This window comes from Oryx dammah, unplaced genomic scaffold (assembly GCF_014754425.2).
Source record: "Oryx dammah isolate SB20612 unplaced genomic scaffold, SCBI_Odam_1.1 HiC_scaffold_2, whole genome shotgun sequence".
In the NCBI taxonomy this organism is placed as follows: Eukaryota; Metazoa; Chordata; class Mammalia; order Artiodactyla; family Bovidae; genus Oryx; species Oryx dammah.
Window position 1 is genome coordinate 166,701,191 of NW_024070186.1, and position 22,323 is coordinate 166,723,513.

At 50.4% G+C, this 22,323-nt stretch overlaps 1 protein-coding gene across 4 annotated transcripts in view; it reads left to right on the forward strand.

Moving 5' to 3' along the window:
- CIITA (class II major histocompatibility complex transactivator) overlaps nt 1-22,323 on the forward strand; it is a 55,734-nt gene that overhangs the window by 20,752 nt on the left and 12,659 nt on the right. For all 4 annotated transcript variants that reach the window (XM_040230360.1, XM_040230368.1, XM_040230379.1 and 1 more), the window contains exons 2-11: nt 7,819-7,965; nt 8,205-8,300; nt 11,764-11,826; nt 12,488-12,568; nt 15,345-15,389; nt 16,480-16,620; nt 17,436-17,579; nt 18,493-18,657; nt 19,168-19,236; nt 20,170-21,820. In XM_040230360.1, the coding sequence (XP_040086294.1) occupies nt 7,819-7,965; nt 8,205-8,300; nt 11,764-11,826; nt 12,488-12,568; nt 15,345-15,389; nt 16,480-16,620; nt 17,436-17,579; nt 18,493-18,657; nt 19,168-19,236; nt 20,170-21,820 (2,602 nt within the window). The remainder of the gene's footprint in view (nt 1-7,818; nt 7,966-8,204; nt 8,301-11,763; nt 11,827-12,487; nt 12,569-15,344; nt 15,390-16,479; nt 16,621-17,435; nt 17,580-18,492; nt 18,658-19,167; nt 19,237-20,169; nt 21,821-22,323) is intronic.

Consider the following 22,323-nt stretch of genomic DNA (forward strand, 5'->3'; position numbering starts at 1 on the left):
CTGGGTCGGGAGGATCCCGTGGAGGAGGGCATGGCAACCCACTCCAGTATTCTTGCCTGGAGACTTCCATGGACAGAGGAGCCTGGTGGGGCTACATCCTCAGGGTCGCAGAGTCAGACACGACTAGACAACAGAGCACCACATACACACGCACGCATAGCAGTCTAATGAGGTCGACACCGTGCGACCTAAGAGCAATAGATTCCACAACTCAGAGAGGCTGAGTAACTTATCTGAGGTCACCCAGTTAATGTGGAACTGGAGTTTGAACCCAGAGCTTACACCCTTAACCACTGTACCATTATCCTCACATTTTGTCTCTTTTCTAAAATATCATCCAGGCCTATACTGCAAGCTTCTTGGCAGGGGTTGTGTTTTAAACCTCTCTAAGGCCCTCAGAGAACTGAGCCCAGTGACTTTCTTATAGGAGATGCTCAGTAAATCATTGTTTTACAGATTTAGAGGGGAAAAAAGTGCAAGGTGTCTTGTTGAATTTATCTGGGGGCCTTTAGGGTGCAGGAGGAAAAGAGGAACTTGTTTGATCCACTGAGATGCTGACTGGGAGCTGCTTGTGGTAGATAAGTAACCCTGGGCTTCTGGCTTCCTGCCACAAAGTGGCATCCGGAAGAAACTTATCATGAAGTTGGGGGGCAGAGTGGTGTTAGGGGGGGTTGGGGGAAAGGCAGGGAGGAAAGCTGGTAAGCAATGAGGAATCTAGAACCCCTAAATGCCTCATCTGAGTGGGCTTCCACACCCAGCTGGCAAAACTAAGGCTGAGATGGGTAGAGAAAGGAATTCAAGATCAAAGGCAGAATTGGAACTCAAACCTGTGTCTCTAGACACATAGTTCAGAGATTTTCCACTTTTTCCTTGGGAGGAGCTCACAGTCAACAAGTAGGGAAGTATTTTTTCTCATGCTGTTTCATCCCAGTCCAGAGCAGTGCTGAAAACTTTGGAGTACCAAAGAAGTCCCCTCCTACCTCTCAGTGTCTCCTCACATCCTCAAGGATATACCCCCCTCTCTGGGAAGAAAGCAACTGATAACTGAGCCTAACCTTATTGTCACCATCTGTGTAATGGGTACAATAACTCCAATCTCCCAGAGCTGGTGTGACACTTGATACAAGATAATAAACAGAGCACATCTAGCACCACCCCGAGACAAAAAAGGACTCTCCCTAAGACAGAGCACAGAAGAACTATGAAAACTGAATAGCATCTGCACTGGAACATTCTAGTAATGCTTGATTTCCCTCCCAGGGAGAGGGAAATGAAGCTTTATTTCAAAAACCATTTGTGTGTGTACATTCTTTCAAAACCTGTAGTGTCATGTGAGGTGGAGATGGAAACAAACCCCCAAAGGGATTTTTGGTGGCAAAAGGATTAGGAACTTTTTCTCAAATTGGATGTAGATGGTGGTGGCCCAAGGGGAAGGGCGGGTCCAAAGAGGACCTTCTAAAAATACTGCCCATTTACCAAAAAGACACAGCTCACTCCTCAGCTGCACCCCCAACAGCTTCTCAAAAGGAGAAATCGTCTTGCCACCCACGCTTCAGTGCACCACCAGGCGAAGGCACCTCCCCAGTGTGGCCAGGGGTGGGTTTTGCCAAGAGCCTGGAAGAAGCTGAGACTTGGAGCCAGGCAGCTGCTTCAGGTGCCGGTTCATTGCTCTTCTCTTTGAGCCTGTTTCTTCATCTGAGAAATGGGAAGACATACTACTACTGTGTGAGTTCAGCTAAATAGGATAATGCCTATAAACATGTCATTCGATGCCCGGCACTCAGAGGCACCAATGAATTCTAGCTGAGGGGGGTTGCCGTGTGTTGGAGCGTGGGGGATAGTTGAGCTAGATGGAAGGTTCCTGCGCTCACAGGATCCCCTGCCTGGAGGTTCTGGCCTGTGCTGGGGGATCTATAGGGGACTCTCTCCCTTGAAGTGGGCTGGTTAGGGCCCTCTGCCTCCAGGCCCCTCTGGAATTGCACAGGGAGGAAAGAGCCCGGTTAGGAGCCTCTGAAATTCTTCCTAAGCATATAGAGACCCAGGAGACATGGTTGTGGGAACACCAGCAGGTCGCAGGCCAAGTCAATTTCAGCATGAGTGGGAGGCAGTGTGGCACTGTGGGGAGCTCTAAAGTGAAAGCCTGGAGTCTCAGGCTCCCAGGAGATTGGGCTTCCTTTTACCATGGCCTTTGGTGTGCCTGGTGTACCATGCGGAACACTTCCTGGCCTTTTGATGGTCCCACAAAGTAAGTATTATTATCCCAGTCTAGTGATGGGAAAGCTGATACTCAGAAAGGTTAAGTCACTTGCCTAAGGTCTCCCAGCCAGGATTCAAAGTCAAATTCTCCAACCAGATGACCTTAGACAGGCCATTTTAGTGAGGGGTTTGAGGATCCTCCGTGGTCAAGTGGGCATAATACTCCAGCTGCCTCCTCCCTAGGGCTCTTGGTGAATTCAGATTGGGGGCAGATGTCTGTGGTGAGCTGCAAATCCTTGTCTATTCAAGGGGAAGCGTGTATGGTGTGGGCTTTGTCTCGGAGATGCAGGACATGTGTGTCTGGGATCTGAGAGCAGACATTCCAGATGGCACTGCTGATTCTAGGGCGTACTTGCTTCTGTGGAGGCTGTGGGATCCCCTTATGCAAAAGAACAGGAATCTTGGCTTCACAATGTCGTAAGGTAGGTATGGAAGAGAAAGGATCTCCTTATAAGTCTTGCAGAGGTTCAGTTCAGTTCAGTTGCTCAGTCGTGCCTGACTCTTTGCGACCCCATGGACTGTAGCACGCCAGGCCTCCCTGTCCATCACCAACTCCCAGAGTTTACTCAAACTCGTGTCCATTGAGTTGGTAATGCCATCCAACCATCTCATCCTCTGTCATCCCCTTCTCCTGCCTTCAATCTTTCCCAGCATTAGGGTCTTTTCCAAGGAGTCTGTTCTTCACATCAGGTGGCCAAAGGACTGGAGCTTCAGCTTCAGCATCTGTCCTTCCAGTGAATATTCAAGACTGATTTCCTTTAGGATGGACTGGTTGGATCTCCTTGTAGTTCAAGAGACTCTCAAGAGTCTTCTCCAACACCACAGTTCTAAAGCATCAATTCTTCAGTGCTCAACTTTCTTGATAGTCCAACTGTCACATCCATACATAACTACTGGAAAAATCATAGCTTTGACTAGATGGACCTTTGTTGGCAAAGTAATGTCTCTGCTTTGTAATATGCTGTCTAGGTTGGTCATAACTTTTCTTCCAAGGAGCTAGCATCTTTTAATTTCATGGCTGCAGTGTACCATCTGCAGTGATTCTTGCAGAGGTAAGAGGTGAATTAACAATAATCATAGCCATCACCCTGTATTGTGCTCTCTGTGTGTGGCTATGCTTTCATTCCTTAAGCACTTACGAAGTGACAGTCACCTTCCTAAGGGCTCTACATGAATTAATTCACCCAATCCTTATGGACTACCACTTTACAGACAAGGAAACTGAGGGAATTCCTTGGTGGTCCGATGGTTAGGACTCCATGCTCCCACTGCAGGGGGCCTGGATTTTATCCCTGGTCAGGGACTAAGGGACTTCCCAGGTGGCTCAGTGGTAAAGAATACCCCTGCCAATGCAGGAGATTCTAGTTCAATCCCTGGATCAGGAAGATCCCCTGGAGGAGAAAATGGCACCCCACTCCAGTGTTCTTGCTTGAAAAAGCCCATGGAAAGAGGAGCTTGGTGGGCCACAATCCATGGATTGCAGAGTTGGACACAACTGAGCAACTGAGCACAAACATGTGGGAAACAAAGATACCACAAGCTGCGAGCGTGGCCTAAAAATAAAGAAGAGGAAACCGAGGCTCCAAGAGATCTAAAAAATGAACTTTCCAGGGTATAGTGAGTTTGTAGATAAGAATGATTTGAGAATCGGGCAGTTTGATTCCGAAGCTCAAAGGATTTGCCTTCTTTCTCTGCTGTCAGTGTATTTCCCTGGTATTGGACCACATTTGGTGTCCAGTGTTTGCAGCTGAGCCTGTCAATAAGCTAGGCTTCTTCAGGCTCCTCCCCTCCGCATTTGCCTCCTTTGTCCATCTGTGATAGGACCTGGTCCCTATTCCTGAGCCTAGATAAATGGGGGTGCTTAGTTGACCAGATACATTTTGATTGGCAGGGAAGAGCATGGACTGGGAGTCTTATGCTAGGTGTGGGCCCCACCACCAGCAGACTCGAGGGCCTTGTGCAAGGCACAGCCCGTCTCAGGGTTTCATCTTCTCCTCTGTAGGGTGAAGGAGATTGAGCCTGAAGGTCCCTGGCAGTCCTTGTGGGAGAACTCAGAATTGCTGGGGTTAGTCTGGATCTGTTGTTACCAGATCTCACTGTCTGGAGAAAGAGGCAGATGGCTAGCTATAACGCAGGCTGTCAATAAAGACTGCAGACTGAAAATGGGAGCAGGGCAGCAGGCAAGATTTGGGGCAGAGAGCTCTTCTCTCTCCATCCTGGAGAGCACAGTAGATTGCTTGGTTGGCTCTCAGGACTTGTTGGGAGAAGTGAAGACATTCCCCCCACCTCCCAGCCTTGGCCCTGCTCTGAGAAAAGAGAGCTGGTGGCCCCATCTTTCAGTTCCACTTCCTCTAGTCATGGTTGGCTGGGTCATTAACACAAGCCTGCTATGTCTGGGTTCCTGCCACCCCCACCCAACCCATTATAAACAGTCAACCCTGGCCAGGGCGTCTCGCTGGACTGGAAAGTTCATTCTCTGTGATATCCGGCTCTGTGTTGAGACTCTTCAGAGCTAATGAGAGCTGTTGATGAGTGAAAGGAAAAAGAGCACCTGGGTGGTGGTGGCGAGGTGTGTGTGTGTGTTTTCTCATGATCCTCCTGTTTCAATTCCATTTTCCTCTGGCCCAGGCTGGGCATTGGAAGCCTACCTTGGACCTTCTGGCCATTGCTCTTCTCACCTCCTCCAGGAAGCTTCTTTTGATTCTTTCCAGCATGTGTCTGCATCCCAAGTATAGTGGGTTGAATGTTAGACCTCCCCCTCCACCTCAAAGATATGTCAACATAAAACCCCTAGAGTATTGAGTCCTACCTTATTTGGAATAAAAAAGGTCTTTGTGGATGATGTAATTAAGTTAAAGATCTTGAACTGATGTCCTGGTGTATCTGAGTGAGTGAGTGAAATTCACCGTCTTCTCCAACTCTCTTTTCAACTCCATAGACTGTAGCCCACCAGGCTCTCCTCTGTCCATGGGTTTCTCCAGGCAAGAATACTAGGGTGGGTTGCCATTCTCTTCTCCAAAAGGTACTCTTTAATATATTCATGGAATTCTCCAGGCCAGAATACCGGAGTGGGTAGCCTTTCTCTTCTCCAGGGAATCTTCCCAACCCAGGGATTGAACCCAGGTCTCCCACATTGTAGGTGGATTCTTTACTAACTGAGCTATCAGGGAAGCCTGGTTTGTCTGGGTAGACTCCAAATCAGTGTCCATTTAAGACAAATGCAGATTAGGAGATGATGTGAGCACTTAGGCGTAGAATGGAGTGATGTGGCCTCAAAGTCACAAGTCAAGGAATGCCATCAATCCCCAAAGCTAGAAGAAGCAAGGAAGGGTGTCCTCCTAGAGCCTCCAGAAGAACCAAGGCTGCCAACACCTTGATTTAGACTTCTGGCCTCCAGAACTGTGAGGGAATAGGACTCATTGCTTTAAGCTACACTAGCCCTGTGGCACATTGTTGCAGCAGCAATGGGAAATGAACAGATCATGGAATTATAGACTACCAAAACTGGGGGGAAGGCAGGGCCGTTGGAGTCACACTGATGGAGCTTCACACTGGCTCCAGCCAGCAAGAGCTGTCCGTCAGGGGTCTTCTGAGCCCCTGCGAGCCTCAGGTTCCTCACCTGCAAAGGGAAGACCATAAAGCCTACCTCCCAGAGCCAGTGTTTTGTTTCATTTTAACAGCTTTGTGCTGTGCTCAGTCACTCAGTCCTGTCTGACTCTTGTGACCCTGTAGACTGTAGCCCACCAGGCTCCTCTGTCCATAGAGTTTTCCAGGCAAGGATACTGGAGTGGGTTGCCATTTCCTCCTCCAGATGATCTTCCCGACCCAGGGATCAAGCCCGTATCTCCTGCATCAGCAGTCAGATTCTTTACCGCTGTGCCACCTGGGAAGCCCCCACACTACTCTTGCTCTTAACAGCTTTATTGGGATATACTTCAAATTTCAGACAATTCACCCATTTAAAGTATACAATTCAATGGCCACTTTGTATGCTCACAAAGTTGTGCAACCATCCCCCATCAACTTTAGAATGTTTCATCATTCCCCCCAAAAAGCCTCATAACCACTAGCAGTCGTTCCCCATTTTTCTCCCCTCAAGTCTCCTCCAAATGTAGCCAACTATGAATCTGCCTTCTATCTCCAAAGATTTGTCTCTTCTATACATTTTGTATAAATGGAATCATACAAAATGTGCCTTCGTGTCTGACTTCCTTCACTTATCATGATGTTTTCAAATTTCATCCATGTTGAAGTATGTATCCATACTTTATTGCTTTTTATGTCTGAATACTATTCCATTGAAAAAAAGCCTGATGCTGGGAAAGATTGAGGACCAGAGGAGAAGGGGCGACAGAGGATGAGATGGTTGGGTGGCATCACTGACTCGATGGACGTGAGTTTGAGCAAATGCTGGGAGATGGTGAAGGACAGGGAAGCCTGGCGTGCTGCAGTCCATGGGGTTGCAAGGACTCAGACATGACTGAGCAACTGAACAACAACAACAGCTATTGCAGTGTATGGATATACTGCATTTTGTTTATCCATTTATTCATTGATAGTCATTTGAATTTTTCCATATTTTGGCTATTATGAAACATGCTTCTATGTACATTTGTATACAGGTTTTTGTGTGGACTGAGCCAGGGCTGTTTTGAAGATTAAATGAAATAGAACCTAAGGTATTTGATATGTCCTCCAAAAATTACTAATGAAAGATATTAGAGAAAATGTGTCTCAACACCTTCAATTTAGATATTAGGAAACTGAAGCAGAGAGGAGCACAGACTTGCTTGAGGTCACCCAAGGCAGGAAAGCCTAACACCTAAATACAGGTCCATGAGTCAGACTGCCCAGAACTAACCCCTGGTTGGGCTTGGGTTACCTTATATAGGTCACTTCACCTCTCTGAGCCTCAGTTTAGTCATGTCTAAAATGAGGTTAATAATAGTACTTACCTCATATGGTTGTTGATGTGAGAATTCAATGTGCTACACTGTGTCTGTGTCTGGCACATAGTAGGTATTCTGTGCATCTTAGCTGTTATCATTCATGGTAGTGCTAACAGCAGGACTTAGGTCCCCTGGCTCCCAGGTATGAAATGTCTTGAATCTACACTTCTTTGGTTCCCTTTTCTGTATCACGGGCATCTTCCCACTGTGACAAAGATTCTTAGAGGAAAGATGTAGGGCTTCTCCTCCTCAATGTCCTGAACACATGTGAAACTGTTAGTCACTCAGTTGTGACTCTTTGTGACCCCATGGACTGTAGTCCGCCAGGCTCCTCTGTCCATGAAATTCTCCTGGCAAGAATACTGGAATGGGTAGCCATTCCCTTCTCTAGGGGATCTTCCCTACCCAGGGATAGACCCCATGTCTCCTGCATTGCAGGCATATTCTTTGCCCTGAGCACGTAAGTATTGCTGAATGAGAAACTTCTGTTCACTTTCTTTGGCTCCCGCCAACCCTCGCCTTGAACAAGAGAGCCAGCTGGGAACTGTGGTAGGTGTTAATTCTCTGCATCTTTCCAACACCCCATGAGCTGACTGCTGTGTCTCCCTTCCAGGCAGTGGACAGTGCCCTACCATGGAGCTGGGGCATCTAGAAGGCAGTTACTTAGAACTTCTCAACAGCAGTGCTGACCCTTTGCAGCTCTACCACCTCTACGACCGGATGGATCTGACAGGAGAAGAAGAGATAGATCTCTGCTCAGGTGGGCTGCCCTCCCTCGGGCCCCTTTCAAGGCCCTCCGCACCCCTCAGCCCGCAGTGGAGATACCACCCAGGGGAAGTGCTGGCCGCGGAGCTCCGCTCAGCACCACGGACAGCTCCATCTGCGGGCCGGACTCGCTCCTTGTGGGGACCCTCCCAGCCCGCCCTGCCTCTCCCTCCTTCCCCGGCAAGCCTCCTTCCCAGATCTTTCCAGCTTCATTCAAGTGTCTTTTCCTCCCAGAGCCTGACACAGACACCATCAACTGCGAACAGTTCAGCAGGCTGTTGTGTGACATGGAAGGTGATGAAGAGACCAGGGAGGCTTATGCCAATATCGGTGAGAAAGCATTCTTAGCCCAGAAAAAGGACAATTCAGGGGAAAGATTCTTTTTTTTTTCTCTTTTGTTAATGTCTCCCCAGGAGCCAACAGGCCCTCCGTCAGAAATCAGAGCAAGAAGGATGGGAAGAGGGGGTTAGAAGGACAGCGAGTTGGGAAAAGGGGAAATGAACACCAGGCAAATAAATTTAACTTTCCCCATCTTCTGCCACCATTTCTATACCTTTTTCCCTTTGCTGCTTTTCCTTCCTTCCTTCCCACAAAGCCCATATCATACCCTCCCTCTCTTTCTCCCCAACTCCTAAGCTAAATCAGTCTAGTATTTGTAATAGATTCCTGGGTGGTGGAGGCAGAGTGAGAAAGGGTGGTTAGGAAACTCTTGAAATAGGCATCTGCAGTGAAAGTTTTGACTCCAGGCAAGTTGGGACTTGATTTACTGGCAATAGGGAGCCATAAAAGGCTTCTGAGTGAGTGATGATAGTGATGACGGTGTTGATGGTAGGGTCTGGTGGTACCCAACACTTATGCTTACTCTTTGCACGTTCCTGTTCTAAACACTGTACACACAGAAACTTATTCAGTTCTCATAGTCATCACACAAGGCAGGTGTGATTATTATTCCCATTTTGTACACATGGAAGCCAGTGTAACTACCATTGAGGGATGGCATTTGTAGCCTGCTAATCACGGTGTGTGTTATCACATTGAATCTTTCCAAAAACAGAGGAAGTAGCTACTGTCAGTATCTTCATTTAACAGATGAGGATATCGAGATTTAGAGAGATTAAAGCATCTACTCAAGGCTGCATTAGCGATAGTAACAGGCAGGTCTGAAATTCTAGCTTAGGTCTTTCTTATTTCAAAGTCCTTATTTTTAACCACAAGAACAACAGTATCTGGAGTGAGGAGGTTTGCTAAGGCTTAAGATCAGAGACTGTTTTGCAGCTTTAAAAAGACCTACAGCTTTTAGACAAGGGCAGAACTCTTTGGGGAAGGGTGTTTCTTTCTTTCTTTCTTTTTTCTTCTGGTGGAGTGAGGTAAAGGATCCCTCCTTCCCAGGTTCACCACTGTCTCATGCACAGGCTTTGCCGGATTAGGAAAACAATGTCTCCTCTTCTTTTCAGGATGCAGCCCCTATTAGGAAGTAACAACTTCTTTGTGACAACCTAGAGCAGTGGGATGGAGTGTGAGGTGGGAGAGAGAGGCTTTTTGTATACCTGTGGTAGACTCATGTTGATGTATGGCAGAAAAGCAATTCTCCTTCAGTGAAAAATAAATACATTTTAAAAACAACAAAAAAGTCAAAATAAGGAGAAAAAAAAAGGGGGGGAGTAACAACTTGGCTATCAAAGTTCAGGCTGGATACCTGCGCCCATTTGCCCTCTCAGCTGGGCACATTTGCACAGTGAACAACCTGTACAGATGTTCTTAGTGGCCTTTTTCCTGGTATCCCAAGAATCGCATCACTTAAGAGGCCTGGCCTGAACATGGCTAGTCTCTCCCCACACATAGTTAACTCAGCATCATGCCTGCATGTGTGTGTGCATGCTCACCTGCTAAGTCATATCCGACTCTTTGTGGCCCCATTCACTGTATGTAGCTCACCAGGCTCCTCTGGCCATGGGATTTCTCAGGCAGAAAATGGAGAGGAGCAGAAACTGCGCGTGGCTCAAAAATTATAGAACTGAGAGCCTTCCTTTCCTACCTGGGAATTTCCTTGGAAGAAGCAGAAATGCTTAGGCCTGAGAGTATTCACATTCCCTCAGAGCTGGAGGCAGTAATGAATGATTTGGGCTTTTTTCCAAATCAGTTAGGATTCACTTCCCCCTAAGTAAGAGCAAGTGGAGGAGGCAGCTTCCTCCTCAAATCTGTGTTCCTGGGCCTTCAGTCTTCTGAGACATCTCGAAGTATTACAGTGGCTTCCACGTGTATAAAATGGGAATAATAATCTTGCCTGCCTTGTGGGATGACTGTGAGAATTGAATAAGTTTCTGTGTGTAACGTATTTAGAGCAGGATTGCAATAAGCATTCAGTAAGTGTTAGGTACCACTCGACCACTACCATCAACACCGTCATCATTATCATATTCATTCTCATCATCACCACCGTCGTGCCCTCACTCAGAAGCTTTTTATGGCTCCCTATTGCCTGTAAAGTGAAAGTATTAGTTGCTCAGTCATATCCAACTCTTTGCAACCTCCTGGCCCGTAGCCTGCCAGGCTCCTCGGTCCATAGAATTGTCCAGGCAAGAATACTAGAGTGGGTTGTCACTCCCTTCTCCAGGGGATCTTCTCAACCCAGGGATCGAACCCAGGTCTCCCACATTGTAGGCAGATTCTTTACTGTCTGAGCCACCAGGGAAGCCCAATTGCCTGTAAAATGAAGTCCGAACTTTCCCCAACACGAAACTTTTACTGACGACAACTATCTCACGAGTTTCCTAGCCACCTTTCCTCACTCTGTCCCCACTACCCAGGAAGCCCTCCGCTTTCATCTCTTAGACTCTGCCCCCATCTTTCAAGGTCTGGCTCCAGGATCCCTGCCTCTGGGAAGCCCTCCCTGATTACCCCAACCCAAAATACACCCTCCTCTTACCTCTTACTATGATAGCTATCTTTCCCTTAGCCATAAGACATGCTCCACTTCTGTAATTAACCAGAAAGGGATGGCTACTCACTCCAGGATTCTTGCCTGGAGAATTCCATGAACAGAGGAGCCCAGCAGGCTATAGCACTTGGGGTTGCAAAGAACCACACATGACTTAACCACTACCACTTTCACTTTATTGAGTGTTTGCTGTGTCCTGGCTACTGTGTTGATTGTTTTAAATGCAGAGCCTCCAATCCTCACCATCCATCCCTGGGTTGTAGGTACTATTTATTCTCATTACACAGATGAGAAAATAGGGGCCCAGAGAGGTTAAGTAGACCCAAGATTGTACAGCTAGTGGGGTGAAGCAAGTAGAGCTGGAATTTAAACTCAAACCCCAGACAACTCTGGGCTTCCCTGGTGGCTCAGCTGGTAAAGAATCCGCTGGCAATGTGGGAGACCTGGGTTTGATCCCTGGGTTGGGAAGATCCCCTGGAGAAGGGAAAGGCTAGCCACTCCAGTATTCTGTCCTGGAGAATTCTGTGGACTGTACAGTCTATGGGGTCCCAAAGAGTCAGACATGACTGAATGGCTTTCACTTCACTTTCAAGACAACTCTGCTATGCTGCGATGTACTGCTTTATAGCAATAGAAAAGTTTGCATGGATATATATCATCCCTTTAATTAGACTGAGAGCCCAGGAAGGTTCAGTGTTCCTTCACTCATTTGATCATTCGTTCAGCACACATTTATTGAACCCCAGTGTGTGCCAAGTCTGAAGGGTCACAGTTCCCTGATAGTCCAAGGCCAGGCGTACAATAAGGATTTGGTGAGAAATAGTTGATTGACGATGATTTTTCTTGTCTGGGCAGCGGAATTGGACCAGTACGTCTTCCAGGACACTCAGCTGGAGGGCCTGAGCAAAGACATTTTCAGTAAGTTGACCAGTTCTTGTTTTCTTTTTAACTTTTTATTTTATATTAGTTTCCCTGCTTGCTCGGCCAGTAAAGAATCTGCCTGCAATGCAGGAGACCTCAGTTTGATCCCTGGGTTGGGAAGATACCCTGGAGAAGGGAATGGCTACCCACTCCAGTATTCTTGCCTAGAGAATTCCATGGAGAGAGGAGCCTGGTGGGCTACAGTCCATGGGGTTGTCAAGAATTGGGTGTGACTGAGCGACTTTCACTTTCACTTTTTATATTAGAGTACAGCTGATTAACAATGTTGTGATAGTTTCAGGTGGACAGTGAAGGGACTCAGCCAAATATCCATTCTCCCCCAAAGTCCCCTCCCATCCAAGCTGCCATATAACATTGAGCAAAGTTCTGTGTGCTATAGAATAGGTTCTTGTTGGTTATCCATTTTAAATATAGCAGTATGTATATGTGATCTCAAACTCCCTAACTGTCCCTTGGTGGGGGTGGGGGGCAGTTCTTGGCCCAGCCTGCACTTCCTTCTCTGTTCCCAGGGGAGCACTGTAATACCCGAGGACCACCCCTCAATGGGTGATCACATTCCCTCCGAACGGAGTGTCAGTGGGGCCTCACCTTGGACGTGCACTGACTATGCATTGGTGTCTTCGGTTTTTCCCCAAAGTTGAGCACATAGGATTGGAAGAAATGACCAGCGAGAGTGTGGAGGTGCTGGAGGAAGCAGGGCAGAAAAGTCAGAAAAGACGTGAGTGAGCCACCACCCCGTCCCTCCCCAACACCCTCCTCACCATCCCCACCCCCTGGTCTGGCCCAGCCTTGCTTGACTGCTGGCCGTGCCTTGGCTCTAAACCCTGGGATGGCTCCCAGTTGCTTCCCTCGTTGAGTCTTGTCTGCTCGGCCTGGGCTTGGGAGTCCTCCCTCCTCTCCCCTCACCCCTGCTTCCTAATGACGCAGGGAGGAAGCTGATTGCCCAGGATCAACTGGCCCCTCTCCTGCTGGGTCTCTGCCCCTGGCTATTTTGGGGTCCAAATGGACCTATGGGCTCTGGCTTCTCTTTCATCCTTAGTTGTCACCCCCTGTTTAAGGACGAGCTCTTCAAGCACAGGTTTTTGCCAGCGAGATCTGGGTTTGAGTCCTGGATCTGTTATTTATAACAGATCCGTGTGAACCTGGGCAAGTACCTGCATCTCTCAGAGCCTCTTGTCAGTCTCCCTGCCTCCTTAATTTGCCCTCACCTGGCAGGCAACGTGGACTTTTAAATACAAATCAGATCATATTGCTGCCCTGCTGACGTTCTGGGTTTCCCCAGTGGGTCAGCGGTAAAGAATCCACCTACTGTGCCAGAGACTCCTTTGGTTGAATCCCTGGGTCGGGAAGATCCCCTGCAGGAGGAAATGGCAACCCACTCCAGTAATACTTGCTTGGAGAATCCCATGGACTGAGAAGCCTGGCAGGCTACAGTCCATGGGTTCCCAAAGGGTCGAACATGACTGAAGCGACTGGCACACACACACAGACCCCTCAGTGGCTACAAAGTACAGGCCTGTATGACCTGGTGCTTCCCAGCTCTCCAAACTTGCTGTGAGTCTCTAGGTTCCAGTCTCTCTGCCTTCTTTCCATTCCTGTAACCCATGTATGCTTTCCAGCCCCAGGGCCTTTGCACTTGCTGTTCTCTCTCTGAGATGTCCACCCCCGCCCCCCCAACTTCTTCCCATTATGGGCCTGGGAATCTCTCAGGTCTTGGCCAACATGTCACCTCCTCTACGCTTTCCATATAACTTACCTCACCTATTTTCACCTTGTTTGTGTCTCTCTGTCTCCATAGCACTTGTCATAATCTGGATTTATTTTATTTATTGCCTTTGCTTAGTTCCCCCACCATGAGAACCTTGTCCTTCTTACTTATCACTTCCTCCCCAGCACCTGGCATGTGGCTGGCATGCAGGAGCACCTCGATAACTATCCATTGAATGAAAATTTCCATAAAATAGGCATAACAGTTGGTCAAGTGCTTACTATGTGCCAGACCATGTATAAGCCCTGAACCTATTTATTGAATTTGAACAGGTAAACAGGTGCACGACATACAAATTCAAAATGTGCAAAGAATATTCAGTGGGAAAAAAATCTCCCTCCCACCCTTTTCCCCCAGTCCCTCATTCTCCCTCTCTGAAGACAACCTGTGTTGCCAGTTCCCTTTTGGTCTTGTTAGAAATATTCTATTCAGGCACTTTTCTGGTGGTCCAGTGGTTAAGACTCCACACTGCCAATGCAGGGGTGTGGGTTCGATCCCTAGTCAGGCAACTCAGATCCCACAGGCCATACAGGGTGGCCCAAAGATTAAAAAAAAAAAAGAAAGAAATATTCTATTTGTCTAAAAGTCACCTCTTAAAAAACGTTTTTTCATGCAAATGACCACCTCCACTCTTTCTTCATGAAATGTGTCTAGGAGGTTATTTCTGTAGCACTGCTGGAAAGCGCATGGTCCTGTCTTCAGGGAATTTCCCTTCCATCCTTTCTTCTTTCTTTTCCTTCCTTGCTCCCTCCCATCCTTTCTCTCTTCCTTTCTCTTTTTCTCTTCTTCCCTCCTTCCTTCCTTCTTTCTTTCTTTTCATTTCATAAACATTTCCCCTAATATTTTATTATGGAAAACTTCAACCTACAGTAAAGGTGAAAGGGTTGTACTACAAACAACCGTATACCCACCACTTACACCCTACCATTGGTGTTTGGCTATATCAGGTTTGACACATCTCTAGCCATCCCTCTATTCACCCACCCATCCATCCATGTTACTTTTGGAGCATTTCAAGGTATATTGCAGACACCAGTACCACCCCATACATCCTTCAGCATCCTCGTTATTTTTAGGGTATTTCACTGGGGGATGAACTATAATTTGCTTCATCAGCCTCTTGCTAAGGGACACATAGGGGTGTTCCTCATGTGTTACATGCTTAATACTCACTCATTGATTTCCAATGCACTCCTGCAAAGTGGGAATCACTGCACCCATTTTACAGATGAGAGGTCAAAGGCTCAGAGATGCTATGAGGCAGATATACACAGCTAGGAAGGCTCCAAAGGCAGGTTGTTTTTTCTTTTTATCATTATTATTGTCATTTTTTTAAACTCAAACTCCTCTTAGGAATTCCCTGGCACTTGAGTGGTTAAGACTCCATGATTCCATTGCAGGAGGTGAGGGTTCGATCCCTGCTCAGGGAACTAAGATCCCACAAGCCTTGCAGTGCTGCCAAAAAAAGTTTAAAAACAAAACAAACCTCCTCTGTGTCCCCTCTGTGGTTCTGCCTCTCCCTGTGCTTCATTGCCCCGGGTGCTTCAAGATGGGGTTCCGGCTCAAGCAGATGAGTAGGGGCAGAAATGGTTGGGGGCAGGGGAGGGAAAGGGACCCCAAGGCCACTTCCCAGTCACTTAAGACAAGGCCTGCTGAGGTCCACGAGCCCCTCTAGCCTTGGAACACCCCTACCCTGGGGCTGATGACCATGGTGTTCTCTCTGCAGCCTTCCCAGAGGAGCTGCCTGTGGATCTGAAGCACCGGAAGCTAGGTGAGCAGGGCAGGTGGGCAGGAAAGCGGGGGCCCCTTCAGATTCACACAGAAACTGGCATTTGAAAGTCGGGGTTCAGAGAGGCGAAGCCGCTTGTCCGAGATCACACAGCAAGTGAGAGGCGAGGCTGGGGTTCAAACCGAGGTCATGATTCCATAGCCCATTGCTCTGAAGTTCAAGGACTGCTGGGAGATTCTGCTCCTCCTGTGAAGCCTCTCCAGTGATGCCTCCCTCCTCTTAACTCTGAGTCAGAGCTGAGACCCCCCACTCACCTCCCCCACCACCTAGTTCCACTGTGCCTGCAGGTCACCTGTCTCCTTGCAGAGTATAGTCACCTCGGATCGGCTGATTTCCCAGGGCCCTTCCGCCCTCCTTACAGGCCCCATGCCTCAGTGAGCCTCTTCCTCCACACTCACCATTCCCTCCCAACCCACCAGATGCTTCCTCCCCTCCCCTCCCTTCCTCTCCCCTCCCCCTTCTCCACCCCTCTCACTTGGTTGTTTTTGGAAAGCTGGGGAAACAGCCTCTTTGTGGGGATCAGATTGAGAAATGAAAGCCTCCGAGTCTGAGGGAAGAGGCCTGGTCTCTGCCCTCAGCAAACTCAAATGTGATGGAGAAGTCAGGGATTCTGCCCACGAAGATGATAGAGAAAAAGTCTCTGTCTTCACAGAGCTCCCAGTCTGATGGGGGGAGGCAAATGTCCACCCTCCAAGGACTTGCAATTAAACAGAGGAGATAGATTTCTGCCTCAGACTGATGGGCAGTGTTGGGGTCTCTTAGGGTCCCTGGGGGCTCAGTGACTGGCTGGAGAGGGTGACAGGGGCCTGGGCTAATAGGTCTGCCCACCCCTAGGTTTCCATGGTAGGAAGCACTCAGGACCCAGCCATAAAGAGGAGGCTGGGGCTGGGGACTGCCTAGCAGAGAGCAGTTGCTGAAATGAAACCGGCTTCACCCAGGCCTGAGGACAGGTGTTTCCTTCCACTGCCAGCAGAGAGATCCACCCTGCCCTCCTCCACCCCCAGGAAGGCCCCTCCGGACACCTCCCCCCTCCAGATCTCACCCAGCCTCTAACACGCCCCCTTCCTCACAGCCGAGCCCCTCACCATGCCCGTGGTGACTGGCACTTTCCTGGTGGGGCCAGTGAGCGACTCCTTGGCTCAGCCCTGCCCGCCGCCTCCTGCTCTGTTCAACACGGAGCCAGCATCCAGCCAGACCCGGCTGAAGGACCTGGGTATGTTAGGGGCTCCAAGAGGGTGGGCTTCCCCGCTCCCTGGAGGTGCCCCAGGAGTGGCTGTGGCAGCAGGGATAGAATTTCTCCCTTTGCCAGTGTCTCCTCCACGTCTGTCCCAGCCAATCTGGTCCTCGGGTCCCCATCCACTCAGTCTATGCTGGAGAATATGCCTAGGAGGAAACGCATCCCTGGGAGATACAGCAGGGAATCCCCTCCAATTAGGGAATTCACCCACCAGCCCTGTGCTTTCATCACTCATCAGCTGAGAACCCTCTGTGACAGCTACTCTGCTGGGTACCAGTAACAGCACCAAGGGCAGGGTGACACAGCTGCAGCTGTCTGGTAGACTCGAGCCCTTTATAAGGGAGTCAGATATTCACTGGGGCTTCCCTGTGACTCAGACAGTAAAGAATCTGCCTGCAATGTAAGAGACCCGTGTTCGCCAGGGAAGGAATGGCAACCCAGTCCAGGATTCCTGCCTGGAGAATTCCATGGACAGAGGAGCCTGGCGGGCTACAGTCCATGGTGTCACAAAGAGTTATGATTGAGCGACTAACACTTTCATTTTTTTTTTCCACTAGATATTAACTCAGATGTTAATGAAGGAACTTCCCTGATGGTCCAGTGGTTAAGACTCTGCACTTCCAATGCAGGGGGGCGGGGCTGATCCCTGGACCAGGGATCTGGGAACTAAGATCCCACATGCTGTGTGCAGTGCTGCCAATAATAATAATTTTTCTAGATAATTGAAATATATATATATTTTTAAAGATTTTAATGGAGAATCCAAAAATCACCTTCTCTGTCTCTTGCAGCACCTCCTTCCAGTTCCTTGTTGAGCTGCCTGAGTCTTCCCGCGGGACCCATTCAGATTATCCCCAGTCTCTCCACTCTGCCCCAGGGGCTCTGGCCGATCTCAGGGACTGGGACAGGGGTCTCCAGTATACTCATCTACCAAAGTGAGTGTGTGAACCTGGGCTCCTCGCCTCCTCTGCCTGTGACCTGACTGCTCCTGTATCCCATGCCGCCCTCCCCCACTCCCACCCAGGTATTTGACGGGTGTAGCCTAGTACCTTCTCATGATCTTCCTTCCCCAGAATACCCTTCTCTGTCCCCATTTTCCCAAAAATCAAAGCAGAGCTCCCCAAAATGGTCCGAGTGGACCCACCACCCACCAAATGGCTAAGTAGCTTTTTTGGGGTCACTTTCCTTCTTTTTAAAAAAAAAAACACTTTATTATATTTTAAAATCACGACATCATTGCATGCTAATTAGCAAGCCAAGCAACAATAAGAGATACTTGTAAGAGTTCCTGAGTGTCTCCCTCACTCTTTCAGTATACTGTTGGGAACAGCTTGGTATGCATGCTTGTACAGCTTTCTCTGAACTGCCTTGTTTCCAGGTCAGCAAAGTGGTCCCTGCTGACCTGCCCCATTGAAGGGTTGTGGATTGTCCAAGGGAAGGGATGCGTTGGGCTCTCAGGGAGAGAGAATGCACCTAGGAGATGCTTCCATTCGATTCAAGAACTTCCTTTCAAAGTTGCTTGCCAGTTTCTGTATAATGAACTGGTGCTCCAGGAGCAAGAGATATCTAGGAAAACGAGCTCTGATCACAGAGTGGGAAAAGTGCCTAGTAGCATTTGCCCTTAAATCTCCCTATGAGATGATTGTTTCCATTTCACAGATGGGAAAACCAAGGCTCCAGGAGCTAGCTATAATTCCAGAGTTCTTTCCTCAACTCCATCCTGAAATGACTTCCTTGGGAAGTTTCCGTCCCCTTTCCCCAGCCCCCCAGCCCCACAGCCTTATTTGGGGAAGGGGTGACCCAAGCGAGCTCCTAGCTGATTCTATACTCCTTTCCCATCTCCTGTAGGTGAGACGCCCCCAGCCAGCCAAACACCGCCGTCCAGTGGGCCTGCTGTCCAGAGCCTTCCCAAGTCCCCAGACCGGCCTGGCTCCACCAGCCCCTTTGCCCCGTCTGCCGCTGACCTCCCCAGCATGCCAGAACCAGCCCTGACCTCCCGTGCAAACCTGACAGGTAAGAATCGGCTTGACTCCTGAGAGTTACCAGAAACAGAACTAAAGGTTCTGGGGAAGGAATTGCCTCAGACAACGAGATCCACTCACAGAGCTGCCTGCAGGGACTGGCAAGTTGTGTTTGTGCAAAACAGGACAGGGTGTCCTGGGAGGTGGGTGCATGGGAGGGTGGGCGAGGGGAACAACAGGAGAATCCATGTCAAATCTCAGCAGCTTGTTACATGGCAGGAAAACAGGCTCAAGGCAGCCTGATCTGAATTGCCAGCAGAACCTGGAGATCTTGATTTTAGCATACATATTGTGATTTCTGAAACACTGGTGAAAATTTTAAAAGTACAGCCGGCCAAAGAAAGACATCTTTGAGTAGGATACAGCCTCAGGTCACCACCTGGGGACACTCAGCCCATGTCAGCTCTGCTCTTAACATACTCAAGGGACTGATGACCCAGAGGGAGGGAGGTCCCCAGGGTGCCCCTCACCCTAACTCTAACACCAGCTCCTTCCCCTCCAGAGGATGAGATGTCCCCCACCAAATGCCCAGCAGCTGGCGGGGCCTCCAGCAAACTTCCCAAGTGGCCTGGTGAGTGGTGGCAGGGTCCCTTACTTGTTGGCTCATTCATTCATGTGCTCATTTGGTCCCACCATCATCCGATCATTCATTCCACCAATTACACCTACACTTGGAGAAGTGTTTACTGAGGACCTGTCCCCCGTGAGCCCATGCTATGTGTCAACATTTTCTTGTTTGAAAAGCTGGGAGAATGCAGGAGGGAAGGGTGGGTAACTAAGAGAGTGGATGAAGGCAAGAGTGGGTGAAGAGTGTGAAGGGCAACTTACAGAACGGCCAGACGGCTGAGTCGGACCCTGTCCCAGATACGCTTACAGGCACATGAGACGTAGTCAAGTCACCAACAACCCCAGTATGACCCCCGTTTTATAGGTGAGGAAACTGAAACATAGTGGGGTGCCTCACGTGCTCAAGAGAACAGTAAAAAGTTGGACCAGATTCATGGATTCCACTATCTTAGCTCTTAACACGCCTCCCCCCATGGCCTCCCTATGGTGGAGAATAAAAGAATGTTAGCAACAAGGTCCTGCTGTCTGGCACAGGGTCTTGCTCAATGTTATGTGACAACTTCAACAGGGGAGTCTGGGGAGAATGGATCCATGTACATGTCTGGCTGAGTTGTTTGGCTGGGCACCTGAAACTATCGCAATATCACTGACCAGCTATACCCCAATATAAAATAAAAAGTTAAGAAACAATGAAGGCTAGAGAGTGAATGCAGTGGATAGATAATCAAGTGAGATGAGGGTATGACTGGGTGTAAGAAGGAATGAATGAGTGTCTGGATAACTGAGTGAGGCTGCTAATCAAGAAAGCGCTTAGGGAAGGCTGAGATGAATAGATGAAGAAGCTAGTGACGGGGGCCGGGCTGGCCTTACAGAGGCCTGTCCTGCCACGAGCATCCTCCTCTACCCCAACCCCCCCCACACCCTTTGACCTGCGCAGAGAGTGTGGAGCAGTTCTACCAGTCACTACGGGACAAGTACCAGGCCCAGCCCGCCGGCCCAGAAGGCACCCTGGTGGAGATGGACTTGGTGAGGGTGAGGCTGGAGAAGAGCAGCGGGAAGAGCCAGGAGAGAGAGCTGGCCACCCTGGACTGGGCAGAGCGGCAGCCGGCCCGAGGGGGTCTGGCCAAGGTGCTCCTGGCTGCCAGCGACCGCCAGCAGCCCCGAGAGACGCGGGTGATCGCTGTGCTGGGCAAAGCGGGACATGGGAAGAGTCACTGGGCCTGGGCCGTGAGCCGGGCCTGGGCCCACGGCCAGCTGCCCCAGTACGACTTTGTCTTCTGTGTCCCCTGCCACCGTTTGGACCGTCCAGGGACCTCCTACCGCCTGCAGGATCTGCTGTCCTCCCTGGGCCCGCAGCCGCTGCCGGTGGACGACGAGGTCCTCAGTTACATCGCAAGGAGGCCCAACCGCGTCCTGCTCATCCTGGATGGCTTCGAGGAGCTGGAAGCCCACGACGGCTCCCTACACAGCACAGGGCGCCCCGGGTCGGCAGAGCCCCGCTCCTTCCGGGGGCTGCTGGCGGGCCTCCTCCAGCGCAAGCTGCTGCGGGGCTGCACCCTGCTGCTCACGGCCTGGCCCCGGGGCCGCCTGGCCCAGAGCCTGAGCAAGGCGGACGCCCTGTTCGAGGTGGCTGGCTTCTCGGCCCAGCAGGCTGAGACCTACGTGAGGCGTTACTTTGAGTTGGAGGGGACCGCCGAGCACCAAGAGAAGGTCCTGGCACTCCTGCGGGCCCAGCCGTTCCTCCTGAGCCACAGCCACAGCCCCACCGTGTGCCGGGCCGTGTGCCAGCTCGCAGAGGCCCTCCTGCAGCGGAGTGATGAAGCCCAGCTGCCCTCCACGCTCACGGGCCTCTATGTGGGCCTGCTAGGCCCAGCAGCCCGCGATGGCCCCTCGGGGGCTCTGGCGGGACTGGCCAGGCTGGCCTGGGAGCTGGGCCGTGCGCACCAGAGGGGCCTAAAGGTGGGCTGCTTCGCGTCGGCAGAGGCGAGGGCCTGGGCTGTGGCCCAAGGCTGGTTGCAGCCCACCCCGGGGGCCCCAGAGACGGAGCTGGCCTTCTCTAGCTTCCTCCTGCAGTGCTTCCTGGGGGCCGTGTGGCTGGCTCTGAGCAGCGAAATCAAGGACAAGGAGCTGCCGCAGTATCTGGCCTTGACCCCGAGGAAGAAGCGGCCCTATGACAACTGGCTGGAGGGCGTGCCGCGCTTCTTGGTCGGACTGGTCTTCCAGCCTCGCGCCGGCTGCCTGGGGGCCCTGGCAGGGCCGGCGGCCTCCACGTCGGTGGACAGGAAACAGAAGGTGCTCACGAGGTACCTGAAGCGTCTGCAGCCCGGGACGCTGCAGGCAGGGCGGCTGCTGGAGCTGCTGCATTGTGCCCACGAGGCACTGGACCCCGGGCTCTGGCAGCACGTGCTGCAGGGGCTCCCGGCCCGCCTCTCCTTCCTGGGCACGCGGCTCACACCTCCCGACACCCACGTGCTGGGCAGCGCCCTGCAGGCGGCGGGCCGAGACTTTTCCCTGGACCTCCGCAGCACTGGCGTCGACCCCTCTGGACTGGGGAGCCTCGTGGGACTCAGCTGTGTCACCCGTTTCAGGTGGGGGCTGGGGGCAGGAGAGGGGGCTCCTTGGCCTTGGGCGCCTGCGGTGCATCTTGGTGCTGTGCCCAGTGCTGACTCCATGGGGGGTCTCATTTAGAATGAATGGCAGCAGGATGAGGGCAGACGTGATTCCATCGTTTTTTTTAAGATGAGGAAGCCGAAGTTCAGAGCGGGACAGTAGCTTGCCTGAGGTCACACAGCCAGGGAAGGACAGCATCATTCTTTCAACCAGAATGTGAAGACCGGCCTTAAGCCAGGCACTGGGCCACATCTAGAATCTAAGAGTGATCTGGATTTGAGTTCACTTTCTTTTCTCCATGCCTTGGAGATGGAAACCCCATCAAGCCACCATTTTGTCATGGTGGGATTAAGGCCATAGCCTCCCTCAACCTCGCTGCCTCCATTCTCCTGTTCCACTTCACATTATATTCCACCATCAGCACAGTCTCCCTAGAAATTGCATCTGATCATATTCCATCCTTGCTTCCAATCTTTCAGAG